Consider the following 20,369-nt stretch of genomic DNA (forward strand, 5'->3'; position numbering starts at 1 on the left):
GTGAGTTGAAAATATTAAATGTAGTTGTGTGTGGTAGGATTTTTTTTAAATTTTTTTCTTTATTTTTTTTAAATTCCACCTTTTAAATTTTTTTTTCTGAAGTTCCAGTTTTCTAAACTAAAAGGCCACTGCAATCAAAAGCTAGGGCAACACAATATACAAGCTATTCAGAATGAGAAGATTGGTTTTGATATCGTTCATTTGAACTGATCAAAGTTCCTTTAGCATCGCATTGTACTTAGTACATGGTACAGGATCAGTTTTTCGTGAGCTCTTATTTTTTTTTATAAAATTTTTTTTATTCAGGCCAATTCGAGTACAAGCTTTACGTGGTCGAATGAGCCATGTTTTTATTAGATAAAATAATTTTTTTACCGTTGGAACTCGTTGTCGCCCTTTTTCTAGGGGGAGAAGAGCTTCCATTTTTATCTTGCAATGATTGAGGGGCACTTTGTCCGTGGCTCGTCTCGTCCTCCATTGCCGCATCGGTGGTATCGTTGTTGGCTTCCGTTTTTTCTTCGTTTTCCTTGTAATTCGCAGTCTTGGGTTCGTTGTTAGTTGCTGTAGACGCGCCTTGTTGTGCATTAATTGCAGTTGCTGGTTGGTTTGTGGTGCAACAGGAGTACTGCGCTCACTAGTTTCCGTTGTTGTGCGATTGTCTTTGTTTTTGTTTGAAGTTGACCTTTTCGCAGTTTCAGTGCAAGGTTTGCCGTAGTGTGCAGGTTGTTCAGAAAACTGACATGTAACCAATTGATTTTCATATGTAATCAGCGTTTTACACGGATGTATCCCGTCTTGCTCACAAATGATGTAAGATGGAATTGCTTTACGTAGTTGCATATGTACCATTCACACGCCATTCTGGATACTCGGAAAAAAATTCCGCCATACTTCCCGTTCGATGGAAAGAATTTCACCGTACTGCGACATACTTTCCCGAACAAACTGATCGCTGGTCTGTAGGGGAAGGTCATGCACGCGTACTTCTATGGCATTGTCCACCAAGTACATAGGGATTTTACAGGGTCCAGCACTCGAAGTGTAACCAATTAAAAAGGCCATAAATTTAGTTTGGAAAATTACTTTTACTTAATTCAAAGTACAAAATGTGTAAATATAATACAAAATTCAGAATCAATTCACTTTTGCTCGATATGACCACCTTTTGCCTTAACTTGATGACTTGAGAGAGCGAAGGAGTTGCTTCGTTTGGCCGAATATAACTTGCAGGTATTTTGGCCCACTTGCGGACAATAACTTTTTTCAGCGCCTCGAGACTGGTGTATCCTTTAGTTTGGACTTTGCTTTCCAAAATGGCCCAAAGAGAATAATCCATTGGATTCGCATCTGGTGAATTCGAGAGCCATTGTGTGGACGTGATGAAGTTCGGAACGTTGTTTTTCAGCCATTCTTGGTTCACTCGAGCTTTGTGAGACGGTGCCGAGTCCTGCTGAAACGTCCATGGTCTGCCACCGAAATGTTTGTCTGCCCTCCGGCTTCAAAGCAACCTCCCGATAATATGTCGCATTTACTTTGACACCAGGCTCGATGAAAACGATTGGAGAGCGCCCATCTGCGGTTACAGCGGCCCAAACCATTATCTGTTGCGAGTGCTGCCTCCTGGTGGCCAATCGATGACTCAAATTCTCGTATGAACGGTCGGTCAAGTAAACCCTATCGTTTTGAGAGTTTACGAATTGCTCAATTGGAAAAATTTTCTCGTCAGAAAATACAATGTTCGGAAATTGACCGCTTTCGACCAAACGAAGCAACTCCTTCGCTCTCTCAAGTCATCAAGTCAAGGCAAAAGGTGTTCATATCGAGCAAAAGTGAATTGATTCTGATTTTTGTATTATTTTTACACATTCTGTACTTTGAATTAAGTAAAAGTAATTTTCCAAACTGAATTTATGGCCTTTTTAATTGGTTACACTTCGAGTGCCGGGCCCTGTATATTTAACATTATCATGATCAACACTGTGAACCCCGTTATTAACCGAAGCAAATGCAATTGCATCTCTTTCACGTTTGAACATAATGTACTCACAGTTAGACGCCTTGTTGAATTGAATCCCATTTACATCATTAACGTTTAGATGCATTCGTTCCTTAAGCAAGATTTCAATTTCGGTTGCTGCTGGTTTAACTTTGCATTGCTTGAAATCAATACAAATTGAATTTGGTCTTGTAGGCCAAGTTTCAGGCTTTGTTAAATCGTATTTGCCCATTTCGTACACTCTATTGTTCACTGCACTGTATTGTCTTTGTTTCTATCGTCTCGACCGTAAGCAATTTTCGACTGTGTCGGATGAGATGCGAGCACGAACTGCCTGAGCTCTTATGAGGACATTCTGCATTGAATTGACATACACACGGAAAATACAGTACAAGAAAATGGTGTGTCATGTACTACTTAGAAGGTGTTTTTTTACGGGTATCTCATTGACAACACTGTTTTTGACAGATCACGCGTGAATCGTGTCCTGTGGCATTGTTAAACTTGTTCAGCTTGGTCTATAATTTAATCATGAATCGACTTACGAACGAAAACCGCTAGCAAATTATTGAATTAGGCTGTCAAAATTCATACTCGGTTAAATAGTGTTTATCGAAAAATTGTGTTCAGCGATTAAGCTTATTTCTGGTTGAATAGATACTTTAACAAGCAAAATTGTCGCACCTGGAGTGAAGACCAGCTAGAACCACTGTCATCCTTACATTAGCTTCAGAATCCTAGATAGTGCCTAACAAGTTATTATAGATTTCAAATTCAAATCTATTGATGAGTGAGTTTGAAAAATGGATTTTTAATGTTATCGTGATGGGTCGTGTCTTGTACACAACTCTGCAGCTTTTTTTAATCAAATGCTGGGAGTTGTCTATCATTTTGTTCATTTACCGGAGACTACCTAAACATGTTTCGACGACGTCGGCTCGGTCCAATATTTACGCTACAAAGGTTATGCTGTGTTTGATGGAACCTGGTCAATATTATTCATTTTAAGCTTATTTTTACGTTTCTTTTTTGACTCATCAGTGCATTAATACTTTATGTTCATATCATGTTCTGCCATCTCTGATCAACAGTATTACCGATGACACGACCTGCCACTCGCCTATAAAAACTGTATCGTAAATTTAACTACCTCAAAAAGAAATCTCTTAGAAATTTTTGGAAACTGGCAACCAAGACTAAACAAGTCTTGTTTTTGAATAACAGGAACCTTGACCGTGGTTACCAGTTTCGATAATGAAGATAAGGAAAATAAGTATAACTTTAACTAAATTAGTTATTCGAACCAAATGAGTTTTTCTAGGTAAGATTTGTTAACTTCATAGGATTTGAATTCACTTATATTTAGTACATTTCAGCATTACGCAGCGAGAATATTATGGCTATCTTACATGGTGAGTTAATGTACTGAACACCGCGGTACTTTGGGTTAATTCACGAACGTCTCTTCGTACAATTCGACGGGTTTATCAGAATCCCTAAAGATCTGGACGAAAAGGACTACTATATCGAGAAATGATATATACCTAAACAAGAACCAAAAATTTTAGATATTATTGAGTGCGTGAAAATTCCGGACACTCAAAAAACTCTAAAGCCATTTATTAATTGTATGCGTCATGTCTTAAAATTATGTACAACTGTAGATACACAACATTGCATGCTTAAGGACAATTTACTTGTTTGTTGACGAATCCCGGGTAGAAGTGATTTGCAAACCAATACCAAATTCTGTCATTAAAATCAAACATCTCAATGGTAGAAATTAACATTATTTAGTTTGAAATAAGAGTTAAAATATCAAAAATCATATCAAAGCTTGCATGAGAAAATAGCAACAAAATAAAAAATTCTGTCATTGTAACATCAAACCAAGAACAAAATATTTATAGAAGATGAATTTGATAATTATTTTATAATCTAGCATTTAGAATAGAGTAATATCTTAAGTATTTCTCTTATCTGATTCTGATGCAGTTTATTCAATGGTATTTTATTTGAAGATAAAACTACTGGGTCAATTTAATTAATGAAATTGAAATAGCTCATCAATAATGAAATAAGATATTATAACTAATTTTGATGTTGAATAGATATTGTACAATGTCTTGATCCCTTGATGAAATATCACGAAAATATCAAATATCGCTCTGACAACACAGAAACATCAAGCCAAGATATGATGGTAAAATTTGTTATTATTTTGACCTTTGTTTGCTATTTACACCTACCCGGGATACGTTGTGCATCGATTGATACGAAATAACCCAATTAGGAAATAAAATTTTAAATATATATATATATATATATATACACCAAGGTCTTTTTTTATGCGAATTTACGTACCGCATAAAAAAAACCGCATAACTCTGAAAATTCGCATAAAAAAAAACCGCATAACTCTGAAACTTCGCATAAAAAAAAACCGCATAACTCTGAAACTTCGCATAAAAAAAGACCGCAGAAGGGCAAACCGCATAACTCTGAAAATTCGCATAAAAAAAACCGCATAACTCTGAAACTTCGCATAAAAAAAAACCGCATAACTCTGAAAATTCGCATAAAAAAAGTCGCGTAAAAAAAACCGCATAAAAAAAGACCTCAGTGTATATATATATATATATATATATATATATATATATATATATATATATATATATATATATATATATATATATATATATATATATATATATATATATATATATATATATATATATATATATATATATATATATATATATATATATATATATATATATATATATATATATATATTAAAAAAGACCTCAGTGTATATATATATATATATATATATATATATATATATATATATATATATATATATATATATATATATATATATATATATATATATATATATATATATATATATATATATATATATATATATATATATATATATATATATATATATATATATATATATATATATATATATATATATATATATATATATATATATATATAGTGTATAGAACGACACTTTCTAGTTTTCTGAAAATGATACTCATTGCTTAGAACTGACAATAAACAAATTTACAATACCAAAAAAAAACAAATTTTCAAATGTTACTTTAGAATTAAGAGTTGTTCATTATAATAAACTCACCGGACTTTTGGGAATTGACTAAAAAATATGGCTGTAAATTATCACAGTTTCGTTCAAACTTAGTTTTTAATGGAAAAATTTTGTTTCGCAATATTCTCGAAAAACTTTTATTTCATAATTATGTCGTAACCATCATGTAATATGAAGTCATAAGCGCTAACCAACTTACTTATGGCGTTTTCGTTTTTAATTTGCCCTACACCGGTGCAGTGCTACACCATGGCATGAATGAACGAACAAAAATGACGAAAACATAAACAGTAACCATTGACTACAATTAACGATTCCATTGCACAGAGCTACACCAAACCTTTGATGAGTGCTACACCAGTGGTATCGGTGCAGAAAAAGTGTAGCACTGGTGTAGTGCAATTGGTAAAAACAAACGGTTTAGGTGCAGCTTTCGCTACACCGGTGTAGTGCAATTTAATAACGAAAACGACATTAGTATTTGAAACAAATGCTATGGATCATCTTCAAGTCACTCCAGGTGATCCGATTAGTGGATGATGTATTAGGAAACTTTGGTAGTGGTTGGTAAGTTTCTTCAATATAATAGTTAAGATATTTGAGAAGGAATAATTATTCGATGGTTAACCTTTGCCGGAGCGGAATTAAGAGTTACTAGATCGGGAATCCGAATGCATTGTTCAACTTAGTGTAGATGAGCATCGATTTTCTCAACGAAAGTACAGCAAATCTGCTATCACTGCTATCGTAGTGGCCATTGTTATTGTATTTTTTACTAATCTAGCCAAGGATACATAAGTGGTCTGCAACACCAGATATTGGAAGGTTGTGTCGAAGGATGGTTTTCGGATTCTCAGCATTGGAAATTGGTGCAAGAATTTAAGAAAACTGAATAAAAGTTTTCGGTTGTTAGTTTTGTTTTAATTTATCCGAAACTGAAATACATTTTAATATGAACAATAAAAATACTGAATTTAAAAATAAATTAACTAACCTTCTCAAAACAGTTTTAAGCACCGGTTTCTAATTTTCGGAAAAGAGTACTACAAGACTCCCACTGTTTGCTCAATTGAGTTGTTTATTTATATTAATGTGATTTCTTAGCAACTAACTCATAGCAACAAAAACAGTGTTGCTCAAGAGTATTATTTTTACCATTAGAAAGGGGTCGCTCAATTTCTGGTAACTAGCGGTGGATTGTTAACGGCAGGCCCGTGCGCAGGAATCATCCATGGGGGGGGGGGGGGTTTCAAGGGTAGAGGGGGTGTCCAAAAATGTAAAACGAATTCTAACAGGATCGTGCGCGGGGGGGGGGGGGGGGGGGGTTTCACATTATGTCAGTTTATTAATTGATAAAAAATTGATAAAAAATATGAATTGTCAAGTTATTTGCACTTTAATATAATAAGTACTCCATTGTTCATGAAACTTAATTTTAAAAAAATTCTTCATGGGGGGGGGGGGGGGTTAAAACTCCCAAACCCCCCCCCCCCCCCCCTGCGCACGGGCCTGGTTAACGGACACTTTTTAATGCAATGTTTCTTCGGAGTGCCTGGTCGTGTCGTCGGTATTACGTTTTATAAAACCCAACATTGCAAATACCTTTGTCATTGTTGCGAGAATAATTTGAAAATGTGAAAATTTGTTTCTTTCAAATAATATAGGGTACGGGCTCCCTATTTCATCTCATTTGTAAGGACGTCGCCTTCAATCCCCGATTTAGCCACTAAAATCACTATAACTTTTTCATATTACTGCTTCATTCGCCTTGCTCCACGTTGAGAATAGATTCACATTTCTTGAAAATTCAACTAATATTTATAAAACAGCTAAAAACACTAATGATGTTTTCACTACTCTGCTCCTAATTTCATCTCAATGGATTTTTATCCATCCTATCGTTGATCTTTTATTCATCCTATAAATTAGCAATGGCGACAGCAATCAAAACAAAATATTCAACTATTACACTCTCACCCGCATACGCATGGCTGCCAGATGGCTGACTAAACGCTGCCAGCTGGAAAAATATGGCTGGGCAGACATTCTGGTCACCGACTGCCTCACCGCTGCCAGATATAAAACTCAAACGATAAAACCGTACCCACCAGGAATTTTCCACATTATTATTATTATGGGTAAAAAATTTACTCGTTGAATTATCTAATTAATGGGGCAATGGCTTACGGAGATCTAAAGAACTATCTTTTAACATCATTTTATTAGTGAAAACAGATAGAACAGACATAGACTTTCTATGCAAAGTAATACATATTTCCTATGAAAATATCTGGCATCTCTGTGCACAGTCGATGAAACACACACACACACACTTCACAGCGTTATGTTGGCGTATAGCGGAATGAAACCAGTGCTACTAGATTTGCCACAATGGTTATTTCATTAGTATTTAACACGTTCTTTCTGGTAATATTCGAAGCTGAAACAGTTTTATTGAAATATTAATATCAATAATATAAGTAAACTAATGTCACGGATACCAAAAACATACTTTTTGATGATAATTTGAGGAAGATAAACAATTTTTGTTTTGTAACATTATGAGATAACTTGGCAACTTTGCGAAACCAAATGAGATGAAAACAAAGCGCAATCAAGTAAACGAAGTGAAAAACTTTCATGTCATATTTTTTAATACTTTTATTGCTTGTCGGGTAATTTTTGAAGTTTTTAATCGTTAACTAAACAAGTGGCAAGTGAACATAACTAATTATGAAGTCATCCAGCATTCAATGGTAGTGTAATTGTGCGAAATAGTGATCATGTTTTGAGACGAATCGATTAGTACATATTCAGAAACATGACGAACTGTAAACCTTGAGACGAAAATGTGTCCTAAATTGAAAAGTGAGTTTATTTTATATGAAAAAACCTGTTTTAATCCACTTAGTGGTGTAATTATGCCTTTCTCATGTACATATAATATTGTGGTATTCTATTCAAAATTTTTCTCTTCGATTTTTTGTGCATAAAGTACAGAATAAAACAGTGCTTTTATTGCGTAAGTCATCCTTAGGAAAACAAAGTGGATTCACTATTATATGCACTTCCGGCACCGGAACCCGAGAACCGGTATTATCAAAGTCGGTTCGTACGGTTACCAACTAACATGACACACAAACTCTACTAGTACGCAGTCTAAATTACGATTTAAATGTTTGTTGCATCCGAAAATATTTCAAGTGACGGTGTACAATTGAACACACTTTGCCCTATAACTCCGGAACCGGAAGTCGGTTCCGGATGAAATTCAGGAATTCCATATGGGACTACGAGACCTTTCATTTGAATCTAAGTTTGTGGAAATCGGTCAAACCATCGCTGAGAAAAGTGAGTGAGATTCATTTTAGTATATATGACCACTATTTCCGGTACTTCCGGAACCGGATACCGGGAACCAGGATAGCCGGTATCGGTTTGTTTAGTTGCCTACTGATAATGACTATCGATTTGTGTAGTTTTGAGATCAGTTTAGGAATTTTTTTACGTTTTTAGTTTCGCCGGTTTAAGTGACGATGTACAATATTGAACACACTTTACCCTATAACTCCGGAACCGGAAGTCGGATCCGGATGAAATTCAGGAATTCCGTATGGGACGGCAAGACCTTTCTAAGTTTGTGAAAATCGATCAAACCATCGCTGAGAAAAGTGAGTGGGATACATTTTGGTATATATGAAAACTATTTCTGGTACTTCCGCAACCGGATACCGGGAACCAGGATAGCCGGAATCGGTTTTTTTGGTTGCCTACTGATAATGACTATCGATTTGTGTAGTTTTGGACCAGTTTAGGAATATTTTTACGTTTTTAGTTTCGTCGGTTTAAGTGACGGTGTACAATATTGAACACACTTTACCCTATAATTCCGGAACCGGAAGTCGGATCCGGATGAAATTCAGGAATTCCGTATGGGACCGGAATACCTTTCATTTGAATCTAAGTTTGTGGAAATCGGTCAAACCATCGCTGAGTAAAGTGAGTGAGATCCATTTTGGTATATATGACCACTATTTCTGGTAGTTCCGGAACCGTATACCGGGAACCAGGATAGCCGGTATCGGTTTGTTTAGTTGCCTACTGATAATGACTATCGATTTGTGTAGTTTTGAGATCAGTTTAGAAAAATTTTCACGTTTTTTGTTTCGCCGGTTTAAGTGACGGTGTACAATATTGAACACACTTTACCCTATAATTCCGGAACCGGAAGTCGGATCCGGATGAAATTCAGGAATTCCGTATGGGACCGAAAGACCTTTCATTTGAATCTAAGTATGTGGAAATCGGTTAATCCATCGCTGAGAAAAGTGAGTGAGATCCATTTTGGTATATATGACCACTATTTCTGGTACCCTATAATTCCGGAACCGGAAGTCGGATCCAGATGAAATTCAGGAATTCCGTATGGGACCACGAGACCTTTCATTTGGATCCTAGTTTGTCAAAATCGGTTCAGCCATCTCCGAGAAAACCTAGTGAGATTATTTGACACATACACACACACATACACACACACACACACACACACAGACATTGCTCAGTTCGATAAACTGAGTCGAATGGTATATGACACTTGGCCCTCCGGGCCAATTTTCACAAGTCGGTTTTTCAAGTGATTGCATAACCTTTCTATATGAGAAAGGCAAAAACGATCACCGAAGAATTTAAAACCATTTCTTTCAATAGGAAAGTTTGACAATAGCTTTTCAAATCATTTTAAAACATTTCACAGTTTGCTTCCGGTAGGTTGTAAAATATTATTCATGTTCAAAGTTATGAGGTGAAGGGATGAGATGGAAATAGGAGCTCAGATGAAATAGGGAGCCGTTGCCCTACCTAAACTACGAATAGAATCCACTCTTTTAACTATTTTGCCTCATAGAATATATTCGAAACAACGGAGAACATGCGATGTCCTGAAGCTTATCATTTTCCACTTGTATTAGTCTGCATACTATTGAACAAACACCATTGCATTGCTCAATACTAATTATTTCTTTCTGAAGTACTGAAAAATCGTTTTTTTTATATATATCGTTTATTTAGTTTAATTTATATCGTTTAAGACAGCAAAATCGACACTTGTAGTAATGGGATGGCTGATTTTTAGATCATCAGTAAAGAATAGTTTTCCAGATTTTATGCGAGTGCAGAGGTCTTTGATGAATAAAGCGAATATTAGCGACCCCACTACCTTACCCGGGTTGACAGTTCAACGCATAGAACGTTGGTCTTGAAGGCAGTTGCCGTGGAAGGATTCTCCAGGCCAGTAGAACCGCAGCATCAACCATGCAATGGTTCTGTACGTTATGAATCGGCTGCGAAGTCGGTTGAAACAAAAGGTCAAATTTCACAAAAGGAATGTTATACCAAGGCTTTGCTTTTACCTTCCAAGAATATTGGTGTCCTTGTCCAACCATTGCAGACAGTGAGTGATGCGATATGTAGCAAATATTGATCGTTATTATAGATGTTTTAATTGAATCTTCACCCTTTCTTCGGAAAAATTTACTCCTGATCCGTTTGCTATATTTTGATTCTGCAATGCTACGATGTAGAGTGCCTATAACCACAGTGACGACTTCTCATCCGTAATGTTGGCAACAGTTCAAAACATTTAATCCGAAAAGTTGTCAGTGTCGTTAGCTTTACATTGTAATTGACAAGTCGTTTGCTCGTTTGGAACTGTCATTCTGAAGCTGTGATTCTGAAGCTGTCATTCCAAACGAACAGCTGTCGTTACTCTGGTTAAAGGCACTCTACTACGATGCATTTGGGAGCACAACTTGGTCACCTTGTAAAACTTGATCATTCGTTTGAACGTTAAGTAATTTTCCTGTAGAAGATCGAAACGAGGTATCGCAAACAACTTTCGTAGTATTTATTGCGGGTTTCATCACACCATAGAGAGATATTTGATGAGTAGTTCTAGAACCGTTAACCTTCCATATATGACAAACAATAGTACACATTTCGTCCCCTCAACCAAAGTTCTTAATGTCGCCAGACATAACTTTTCCCAGAAATTACAACAGAATAGAAGATTATTTTGACGAGCGAATGCGTGATCTCGACTTTTAGGCAATTAAATAGATTGAAATAATTGTGATGAAGTTTGTGAAATATCAGTTTTATTTCCGTTAAGATGGCATGAATCTCACACAATCATTCCATTATTCCTGCCATCTACATGCATTAAATGGAAACATACAGATAACAATTAGTTGTGTATTTAAGCTATGAAATTCTGTTTCGTCGATGATTCAAGTTTGTATTCTTTCATTCGTAATGCATTTTTTGTGAGTGTATTTTGTATCGTTAAACTTGGCAATAGTTGACTAGAATTTACGATTAGGGCCGGCTGACAAATATTCAATAATCAGAGCTGCTAGAAAACGTTCTGCGAATGGAATGATTGATGCTCACATGGTGAGAGGAAACGGTAGAGCTTAAACTATATTTACAAAATTGCTCCTAAACAGGTTAATATCATCGTACTTGTTGCGCTGCTGTTGATAATGGTGATACTCCTCGAAGTAGGACATGTGGTGGGATGGCGGCGGTGGGAACGATTTAAAGTTGAAGCTATTATATGGACCATTGCCGATACTAGTCGCAGTAGCAGGTGGAAACAAACTTGAACTGCCGGCATAGCTGGAACCCGCCGCTTGTCCTGCCGTTGTCACAGCAGACTCTGCAACGGTCGTCAACGTAGATGATGTGCAACTGTAGTGGTTAAGAGTGTTCTGCGATTGAGCGTACGGATGGGCGAAGATCCCTGGCGGATGGAGCGGTTGCTGCGTTTGTTTTTGCTGCTGTCATGTCACCAGCGCTTGACCATTGGTGCCATGTACGCGCATGTGTCGGTTCAAGTTACCGGATTGGGAGAATCTGCGGGAAAAGTATTCACTATATTAGAACCTATGGATCTTTCGATGTTTTAAGTTACGATTACTGACCTTAGCAAACACAGCTTGCACTGATAAGGTTTTTCCCCACTGTGTATCCTCAGATGTTTTGTGAGGGTTGAACTATCGCTAAAGGCCTTCTTACAGGCCCTACAACGATAAGGACGTTCGCCTGAGTGGGTGCGCATGTGCGTCGTCACACTGGAACTCTGTGAAAATCTTCTGTCGCAAATGGGACATCGGAACGGCTTTTGTCCCGTATGGGTTCGGATGTGGGCGGCCAAGTTAGCTGCCTGACTGAAACTCTTACTACAGTCCGAACATCGATAGGGTCGTTCTCCGGAGTGCGTTCGGAGGTGCGTTTTAAGTGTACTCGGTCGAGCGTATGTTTTTCCACACAACCTACAAAGATTGGGTTTGTTGTCTCCGTTTTGGCCGTCACTGCCACTTCCGTCTTCGTCTTCGAAATTTATTCCAACAGATTTCTCTGTCTTCATTTTGAGATGAAAATCAGTTTGTTCGAATTCTTGAGGGCTCTTTGGTGGGGAGTAGTCAGCACCCTGCTGATAGTATGGCTTTTGATGATGGGACTGCAGGTTGGAATTTTTTGATGATTCCAATACAGGAGAGAGATTCTGCGTTTGATTTTGTGGCCTGAAATCCGCCGTGAATGAGTAGGTAGCACCGGTCGGATACGGTACCGGACTAAGCAACGGCGGGTAGAGTACATTTACCGAAGACGATGGTGTCTGATGACCCCACTGAACCTGGGGACACTGCATAGGCATCGTTCCGTCCGCGCCGTAACCGTGCATGGTCATGTTCATGCTAACGTTCACACTCATGCTCGGATAGATTGGCGCTGGATGTTGTGCACAGGACGATTCGTAGTAGTTTGAGGGATACGATCCACTCTGAGATTGAGCTTGACTGTAGTGCGAATTGTGATTATGATGGCTAACGGGCGAGAGAAGCACCTGCGGATGCACCGTGTACGACAGTGAGGCCTGTGGAGGAGCAAACCCCGGCGATGGAGCTTGCATTTGCTGCGGATCCGGGCTTTGCTTCAGAACGGCATGCTTGAGGGACAGCAGCACATCCGCGACGTCGTGAGTTGGACGTTCTTGTCTGCTGGAAAATCGAAAAATATGACATTCAATTAATGATTATAACTGCTGTGATACTAATTCGAAGGTAGTTTGTATTCTCACGCAATTAGATTGAAAAATCTTTTTCTTTAGGAAAAGTATAACTTTAAAAAATATTTGAGTAATTAAAACCCCGTTTTATGAGTCTGTCTGCCGTCTAATTTGCAACTAAGTTTACATTGTAAGCCCGGGTTGGCGATTCAATTCATAGAGTGCTGGTCTTACAAGCCAGTTGTCGTGCGTTCGAGCCCCGACGTGGAACAATACTTAGCGGCAGGCAGTAGGGTCGTACTACTAGAATTGCAATGATTCTGTACGCTACGAATCGACTGCGAAGTTTTGTTGAAACAAAAAGGCCAAATTCCTTGAAGTAATGTAATACCAAGGCTTTACTTTGCTTACATTGAGAGCCAGTGTCCAGTAAATTACTAAGTAAGAATCACTGATGGATCTAAATTAAGGTTCTACCTACAACCTTAAGAAACCACCAATGTTCAAAAATCTTCGAGAAAAAAGGCATCATTTCATTCGGAAAAATGAACATGATGAACTGATAGTTCTTTTTTGAATCTCCGTCAGCGGAGGAAAACCGCTTCTTGCCTCTTAAGCTGGTCTAATGTACGTATTATGATGTGGAAATAAAGAACAAACTGTATCAAACTTTTCTTTAGTTGTAAAAAACGATTAGAAAGCATTTAAAATAATCCTTCCATGGTTCGCTACAGGCGGTTATAAGCCAATATATTTGGTTTCTTCTAGTTGTTGTACGGTAAGTGCTGGAGATGGAGTGTTCGTTACTTTAAATGATAATGGTTAGAGTAGCACAAATCAATCTCCAACATAAACGTACAGCAACAATGAATTTATCCAGACTTCTGCAAGAAGGTAAAGCTTTCATAGCGTTGGTCCAAAAACCATATTTCAAAAAAAAGAAACTATTACGTTGGAAAGTTGTTAAACCCAGTTTTCGTTGTTTTCAACAAGAACGGTATGACTAATCCACGAGAAATGCCGCGAGCATGCATACTTGTAAATAGTGCTCTCGATGTTTCTCTCATATCGGAGCTCACAAATCGGGATATTTGTGCTGTCACAGTTGGTATGACTATTGATGGAAATATGTCTATTGTTCGACATATTTGTCGCATAACCAACCTTCGCCAAGTGATGACTTCAAAAAGGTTGTATCATACTGCAGCAAAAGTGATTTACCGCTTATAATCGGCAGTGACACCAATGCTCACCATATCATTTGGGGCAGCACAGATATAAATTCGAGAGGCTCTGATATGATGGAATTTGTGAGCAGTACAAACCTGCACATATTCAATGCAGGAAATCGTCCAACTTTTGCGAGATCTGGAAGAGAGGAGGTTTTGGACGTAACTCTCTGTTTTGATAGAATTGCGCATGAGTTGGTAAATTGGCTCGTCTCTAATAAGCTCGAACCTTCGTTATCTGATCATAAGTACATCTTTTTTGATCATTCAATCGTTAAATTTGCTATTATCACATATCGTAATCCCAAATCTACAAACTGGGACCTGTATGAAGAGGGCTTGGCGACTAGATTTTACGGGTACCAACCAACAATTGAAGCCCAAATTGATTTGGAAAATGTTGTTGACGAAACAAACTCACTCATAGTTGCAGCATATGAAGAGGCCTGTCCACTTCGGATTCTGCTAGACAGTATATACACGTTCACATACACTCTGATTTACAATTACCACTCAAATCATTTGTAGTATGGTTCTGTTATAGTTTTGCAGCGAAATATCACTCATAGTTGCAGCATATGAAGAGGCCTGTCCACTTCGGATTCTGCTAGACTAAGGAAACTATGCAGAAGAGCTTGGAACCACCGACGCAGAGAGGTTGGAGGCATTCGTATCGGCTCGAAGGGTTTACAAAAATGCTCTTCGATCGTCTGAGCGAAGTGGTTGGAAAAGTCTTTGCACAATCGTCTCGAGGCTAGCAGATTAAATAAGTTACTTTCGAAATATAAGGACTTTAATGTCGGTTTCTTAAGAACTGCAGATGGTGAGTACTTATCTGATGAAGGTGATGTACTTCACTATCTTTTTAACACTCACTTTCCAGGATGTATGGAGCCATCACCGACAACCAGTCACGTACCCAGAGAGGGGGGGGGGGGGAGACTTTTGCGGGTAGTTACGATTCTTGGACTCTTGCTCGAAGAATTGTGACGATAGAATCGGTCAAATGGGCAGTTGAGAGTTTCGCTCCGTACAAGTCTCCTGGAAAGGATGGCGTTTTCCCAGTTTTACTGCAGAAAGGGTATGAAGATTACAAACATGTTTTGAAAAACATACTTACTTTTAGTTTTGCGACAGGATATATTCCAAGAGCTTGGCAGGAAATAATTGTCAAATTTATTCCCAAAGGCGGTCGCGACACTTATGAGGAAGCGAAGAGGTTCAGGCCTATCAGTCTTAGCTCATTTCTTTTTCAAACAGTGGAACACATAGTCGATCACTATATCAGGAATGCTAGTTTGGGCGTGCATCCGCTACATGGAATGCAACATGCTTACCAGCATGGTGTACAACATTGAGAAAGCTTTCGCACAAAAGCAATCAGTTCCTTTCAAAACATGCAATGTGAGCTATCCTCCTCGTGAGGAATGGTTGACTGGTTATTTGAAACGACAACTTGATGAACACATAGTTTGTTATATGGACGGGTCTCTGTTGAATGGTTTGTTATATGGACGGGTCTCTGTTGAACAGTCGAATCTCGTGAACGCATGTCTAACTCAAATTCAAGACCTTAGCATCTCAAATACTTCTTATGGGTACCCGGCTATCCTGGTATTACTGGAAATGAATGGACTGATGAGTTGGCTAGAGCTGGTGCAACGAATGATTTCGTTGGTCCGGAACCAGCTTTACCACTTTCAACTAGTTGGATAAAGCACAAGATTCGTTCTTGGGCTGCATCCAAACATACCAGCAACTGGCGCAGAGCTCTGACTGGACATTGCAAACTCAATTATCACATGGCTACTATTCAGCGTGCTAAGTATTATTTGTGTGAATGCGATTACGGTACTTCATATCATCACTGTCCCGCATTGACGCAACTACGTATCCGGGTTTTTGGTTCTCCATACATGGTTGAGTCTGTGTGTGCTGAGCTAAGATTAAAGGATATTCTATCGTTTCTCACCCAATGTGGTAAGGAGCTATAGTCAGAAGGGTTCATCGTTCTTCCTGGAGTGAATGAATCCTTTCTGTATTCACCTTAGATAGGTTTTCTAGCAGAACGTGCCAATTATTTCTGATTCCTGACAACATTAAGAAACCATCAAAGTTGAAAAATCTTCGTAAAAACAACATTTTATTCGGAAAAATGAACAGGATGAACTGATAATTCTCTTTTGAATCTCTGACAGCGGAGGAAAACAGCTTCTTGCCACTTAAGCTGGTCTAATCTACGTATTATGATGTGGAAATAAAGAACAAACTGTATCAGATACTTCTTGGTCAAAGTATTCAAAATCTTCTTCAGTTGTAAAAAACGATTAGAAAGAGGACTATCGCGTCGAAATTTGACTTGCGCCTCAAAAAATCGTCAGTCTAATATTATTATATTCGTTTATTCTATCCAGCCTTTAACCTTTGTGGTAAGTGATCATATGTTTTAAGTGGAATCCCAACCTGCTCCATCCGAGATGTTGCAAGCAAGCTGGGGTTGTCGTCTACAATCGTACACAGCGCTGTTCTGATGTCTCACAAGAAGGAGGTGACACCAAACCGAAACGACAATCGTAATTAGTCGGCTAGAGTACGATCGCGGATTCGGACGAAGTTTGAATGGATGATACAGGATGACGAAACCGACGCAGAGGATGCCTTTAAGCAGCTTCCTATATTGGAATATTTTTACAAGTGGAAGAGGTAAGGCGACAAAGATTTTCAAATACTTTATGTTATCAAAGTTTACAATAAAATATCTCGTGTTACTCGTTATCTGTTTTTGTGGCGGAGTGTCTGGAAGGCCGGCTGTTGACATTTTTCAAGCAACAACAAATTAAATATCATTATCTAACAGGGGAAACAGATTGAAAAATTGAGATGCGAAAACAATTATGTAATGAAAACCGCGAGAATGTTACCACAGAGACGGACAGTTCACAAAAAAGGCGGGAGGGTAAAGTCAGAGACATAAAAAATATCAATGTTAAAATTAATTCAAGAATTGAAAAATCCACAACAAATCGTTTTCAGCCATCTAGGATTTCTTAATTTATGTTATGAATTAATATGACATTAATTCCAATAGCTTACTTGTCAAACCCGTCTCGAAAATACAAACTGAATAGTGATTTACAAAGCCGTCATCTTCGATTTTGCGAAATATTATTACAAATTTTTGATATCCACTCGCCAAGTGTGAACAAAAAGTATCTATAATTACCTCTCAAAATTTATGAAAAATGCTAATCAAAATTCATGAATAATATTGTATTCACTTATATACTGATATGCACTTCACTAGATATGTTTAGGGAACATCTTACAAACCAGTTGTAATTTCATATAAAAAGAGCTTGTTTGAATATTATTCAGTTCTAATTTTAGTTGATGCATAATCGAAATCAGTTAGGTGAAGAGTTGTCATCATTCCAAAGATTTCGCCATATGCGGATTATCAATTATTAGTTTGGTTAAAAATTAATTAGCTGAATTGATCGTCTTGAACAACTTGCATAAATGTGTCTCCCTAATATTAGTCAATTCAAAATACTCATGATTTATAACCGTTACGTACAACGTTAGTACCTGTTTTACTAGCGAACAAAACATGTTGTAAACCCTCAATCCGAGCACTCAATCACTGAAAATAATTCGTATTTCTATGTGTCGGTTTTGCATGATACAGTTTGTGCAATAATTTGTTCAATTCATGCGGTTGAAAAATTTGCGCGCCCTATTTTGGTATTAAATTTCACCTTAATGCTCGTTCATATTAAACACTTTAGAAAACTTCAATTTTAAGTTATTTGTGATTATCTCACACTTTTGAAAATTTTATCATAAATTGCTGATCATATTTGCGATGATATGGAGAAAAAATTATGTTTCTGCGTTGAATACAACAAGAGATGTGCCCTATAGTAAAGTAAATCGTATTCACAACATGAAGAAACAATTTAAACACTAATGTCGGAGCTCACTTTAGTACCATTGACGAGATGAAGTTTTCGTATACAATTAACGAATTACAAATTGATTAGAAAATCTTAAAATTTTGTAGGTATTTGATGATCAGCACAGTTATATCGATATCAATATTTGAAACTTAGTTAAATTTGAACAAATGTTCATGGAAGTCATCGTATTTTGAAACTGTCAGACGAGAGTTGAATGACCGACTTAGGATTGCACATTAGTCGCTGTAATCCAATGTCAACATACGAAGACAACATTTTGCGACTGGATAAGTACGTGGAATTGATATTATATTTTCTTGGTTTCGATTGTTGATGAAAAATCATATTTCAAATATTTAACATTGTCGTTGTAGAGTGAGATATTAGGATAGAAATGTTGAATGGTCATTGAATTTCCCGTTTTGAATTAAATTTTCACTTATCTCAACATCATTTCATTGAAAAAATTTCGATTTAGTTTAATAAACCCGAATAAATCGGAACCATACTGTTACGACCACTAGAATGGTATTTCGAGGATAAATTCTTGTTTCGTTCCCTTTTCTCTTATTGCTTATAAAACGATAAATCGACGTTTCGGGTAATCTTATTAACTATTTCCCTTGTGGTCAGGCCCGATTTTACGATATACCGAATAGGCTGTTAAGTAACGTTACCACACAAAAATGGAAATTTTCTCGATCTATTTGTAGCAAAAACGATAAAAGAAATGGTTTGTTTATAATCCATTTTAGCATAACTCTCGCTCAGTGGAACATCCCCACAGTTTCAATACCACAGTATATACACGTTCACATACACTCTGATTTACAATTACCACTCAAATCATTTGTAGTATGGTTCTGTTATAGTTTTGCAGCAAAATATTGTTCAAAATTATTGTTCAAATTTATTTGGGATAAAAAAAAATGTTTTGCGTTGTACTCTTTCCATTCATTTAACGTTGATTTCAACACTATCGATGAATGTTAATCTTATGGGTTTGATTGTATCCTGCCCATATATCCAATTAAGCTACAGTTGTATTCGGGTTAGTCGTGCTTTTTACTCATAATTTATTCCACATTTGGGTCTCTTTACTGAAACTAAAAACCTTAGTAGTTTATTGTAACGGTTTGTAGCAAGTGAAAAATCGTTGAATCAACACACATACCATAACAAATGAGGTTATCACAACCTAGGACAGGACCTGATAATTGTTAATCCACTTCTAGGACCAGTTTCGGACCAGCTCGTGATTGGTTGAAATTGACATAAGCAAGTACAAGTTGTTGAAATCAATATTACTGCAGGGTGGTAGAAAAGGTGTTGTCAGTATCGTCGGTAACAATGTAGCTTGATATTGGATATTTTATTTTTCGGATCATCTTTTCAAAATTATTAAGTTCAATAGGATTTAAGTTCAATTTGTTTTTAAATCCTGTCAATGTGGAAAGTACACGAGTACATTTAACAATCACTGGATGATACAGAGAGGAAGCCTGAAATCACGAAGTGTGATATGGACGAGAATATTGATTATGTTGGTTGAGAATAGCACCGAATCTTTGGATACTTCTGTATGTTATTATTTTTCTCAAATAGAATATGTTGAATACTTTAGATAATAAATCTGCAAAAACTAATTACCCAAAATTGAGTGTTTTAGAAAAATTTTATTAAGCTGCTTCAACTAAACGTTTTCTTCAAAACAAACATCTGATCAAAATGAATCCAGTGCTATATTTTTGACAGATATAACATTTGTCTAAGTGTTTTCAAATGATAAATGAAGACAAACACGAGAAAAGGTCCTAAGTAGAAATGACAGTTTCTCTTTGTTTAACTTCTCTTTCGAGTATTACGGCCCAATCAGCAATCTTTCCATCTAACACTTCATATAGGATTATAGCAAAAACCATCAACTTTCGATATGCACTGTAGAATTTGTTGGAAATTACTGGAATTTGCCGTAATAATTGAAAGAGATAGTAAA

General features: G+C 37.0%; 1 protein-coding gene across 1 annotated transcript in view; it reads right to left on the minus strand.

Annotated features, from left to right (window-relative positions):
- Positions 1-11,247: 11,247 nt before the first annotated feature.
- The window catches only part of LOC131426059 (protein glass), a 46,091-nt gene continuing 36,969 nt past the window's right edge, over positions 11,248-20,369 (minus strand). Inside the window, exons 5-6 of the mRNA XM_058588491.1 lie at positions 12,098-13,195; positions 11,248-12,029 (exon numbers count right to left, since the gene is read on the minus strand). Of these exons, the coding sequence (XP_058444474.1) occupies positions 11,957-12,029; positions 12,098-13,195 (1,171 nt within the window). The 3' untranslated portion in view covers positions 11,248-11,956. The remainder of the gene's footprint in view (positions 12,030-12,097; positions 13,196-20,369) is intronic.

The sequence above is a fragment of the Malaya genurostris genome, chromosome 1, assembly GCF_030247185.1.
Source record: "Malaya genurostris strain Urasoe2022 chromosome 1, Malgen_1.1, whole genome shotgun sequence".
Taxonomy (NCBI): Eukaryota; Metazoa; Arthropoda; class Insecta; order Diptera; family Culicidae; genus Malaya; species Malaya genurostris.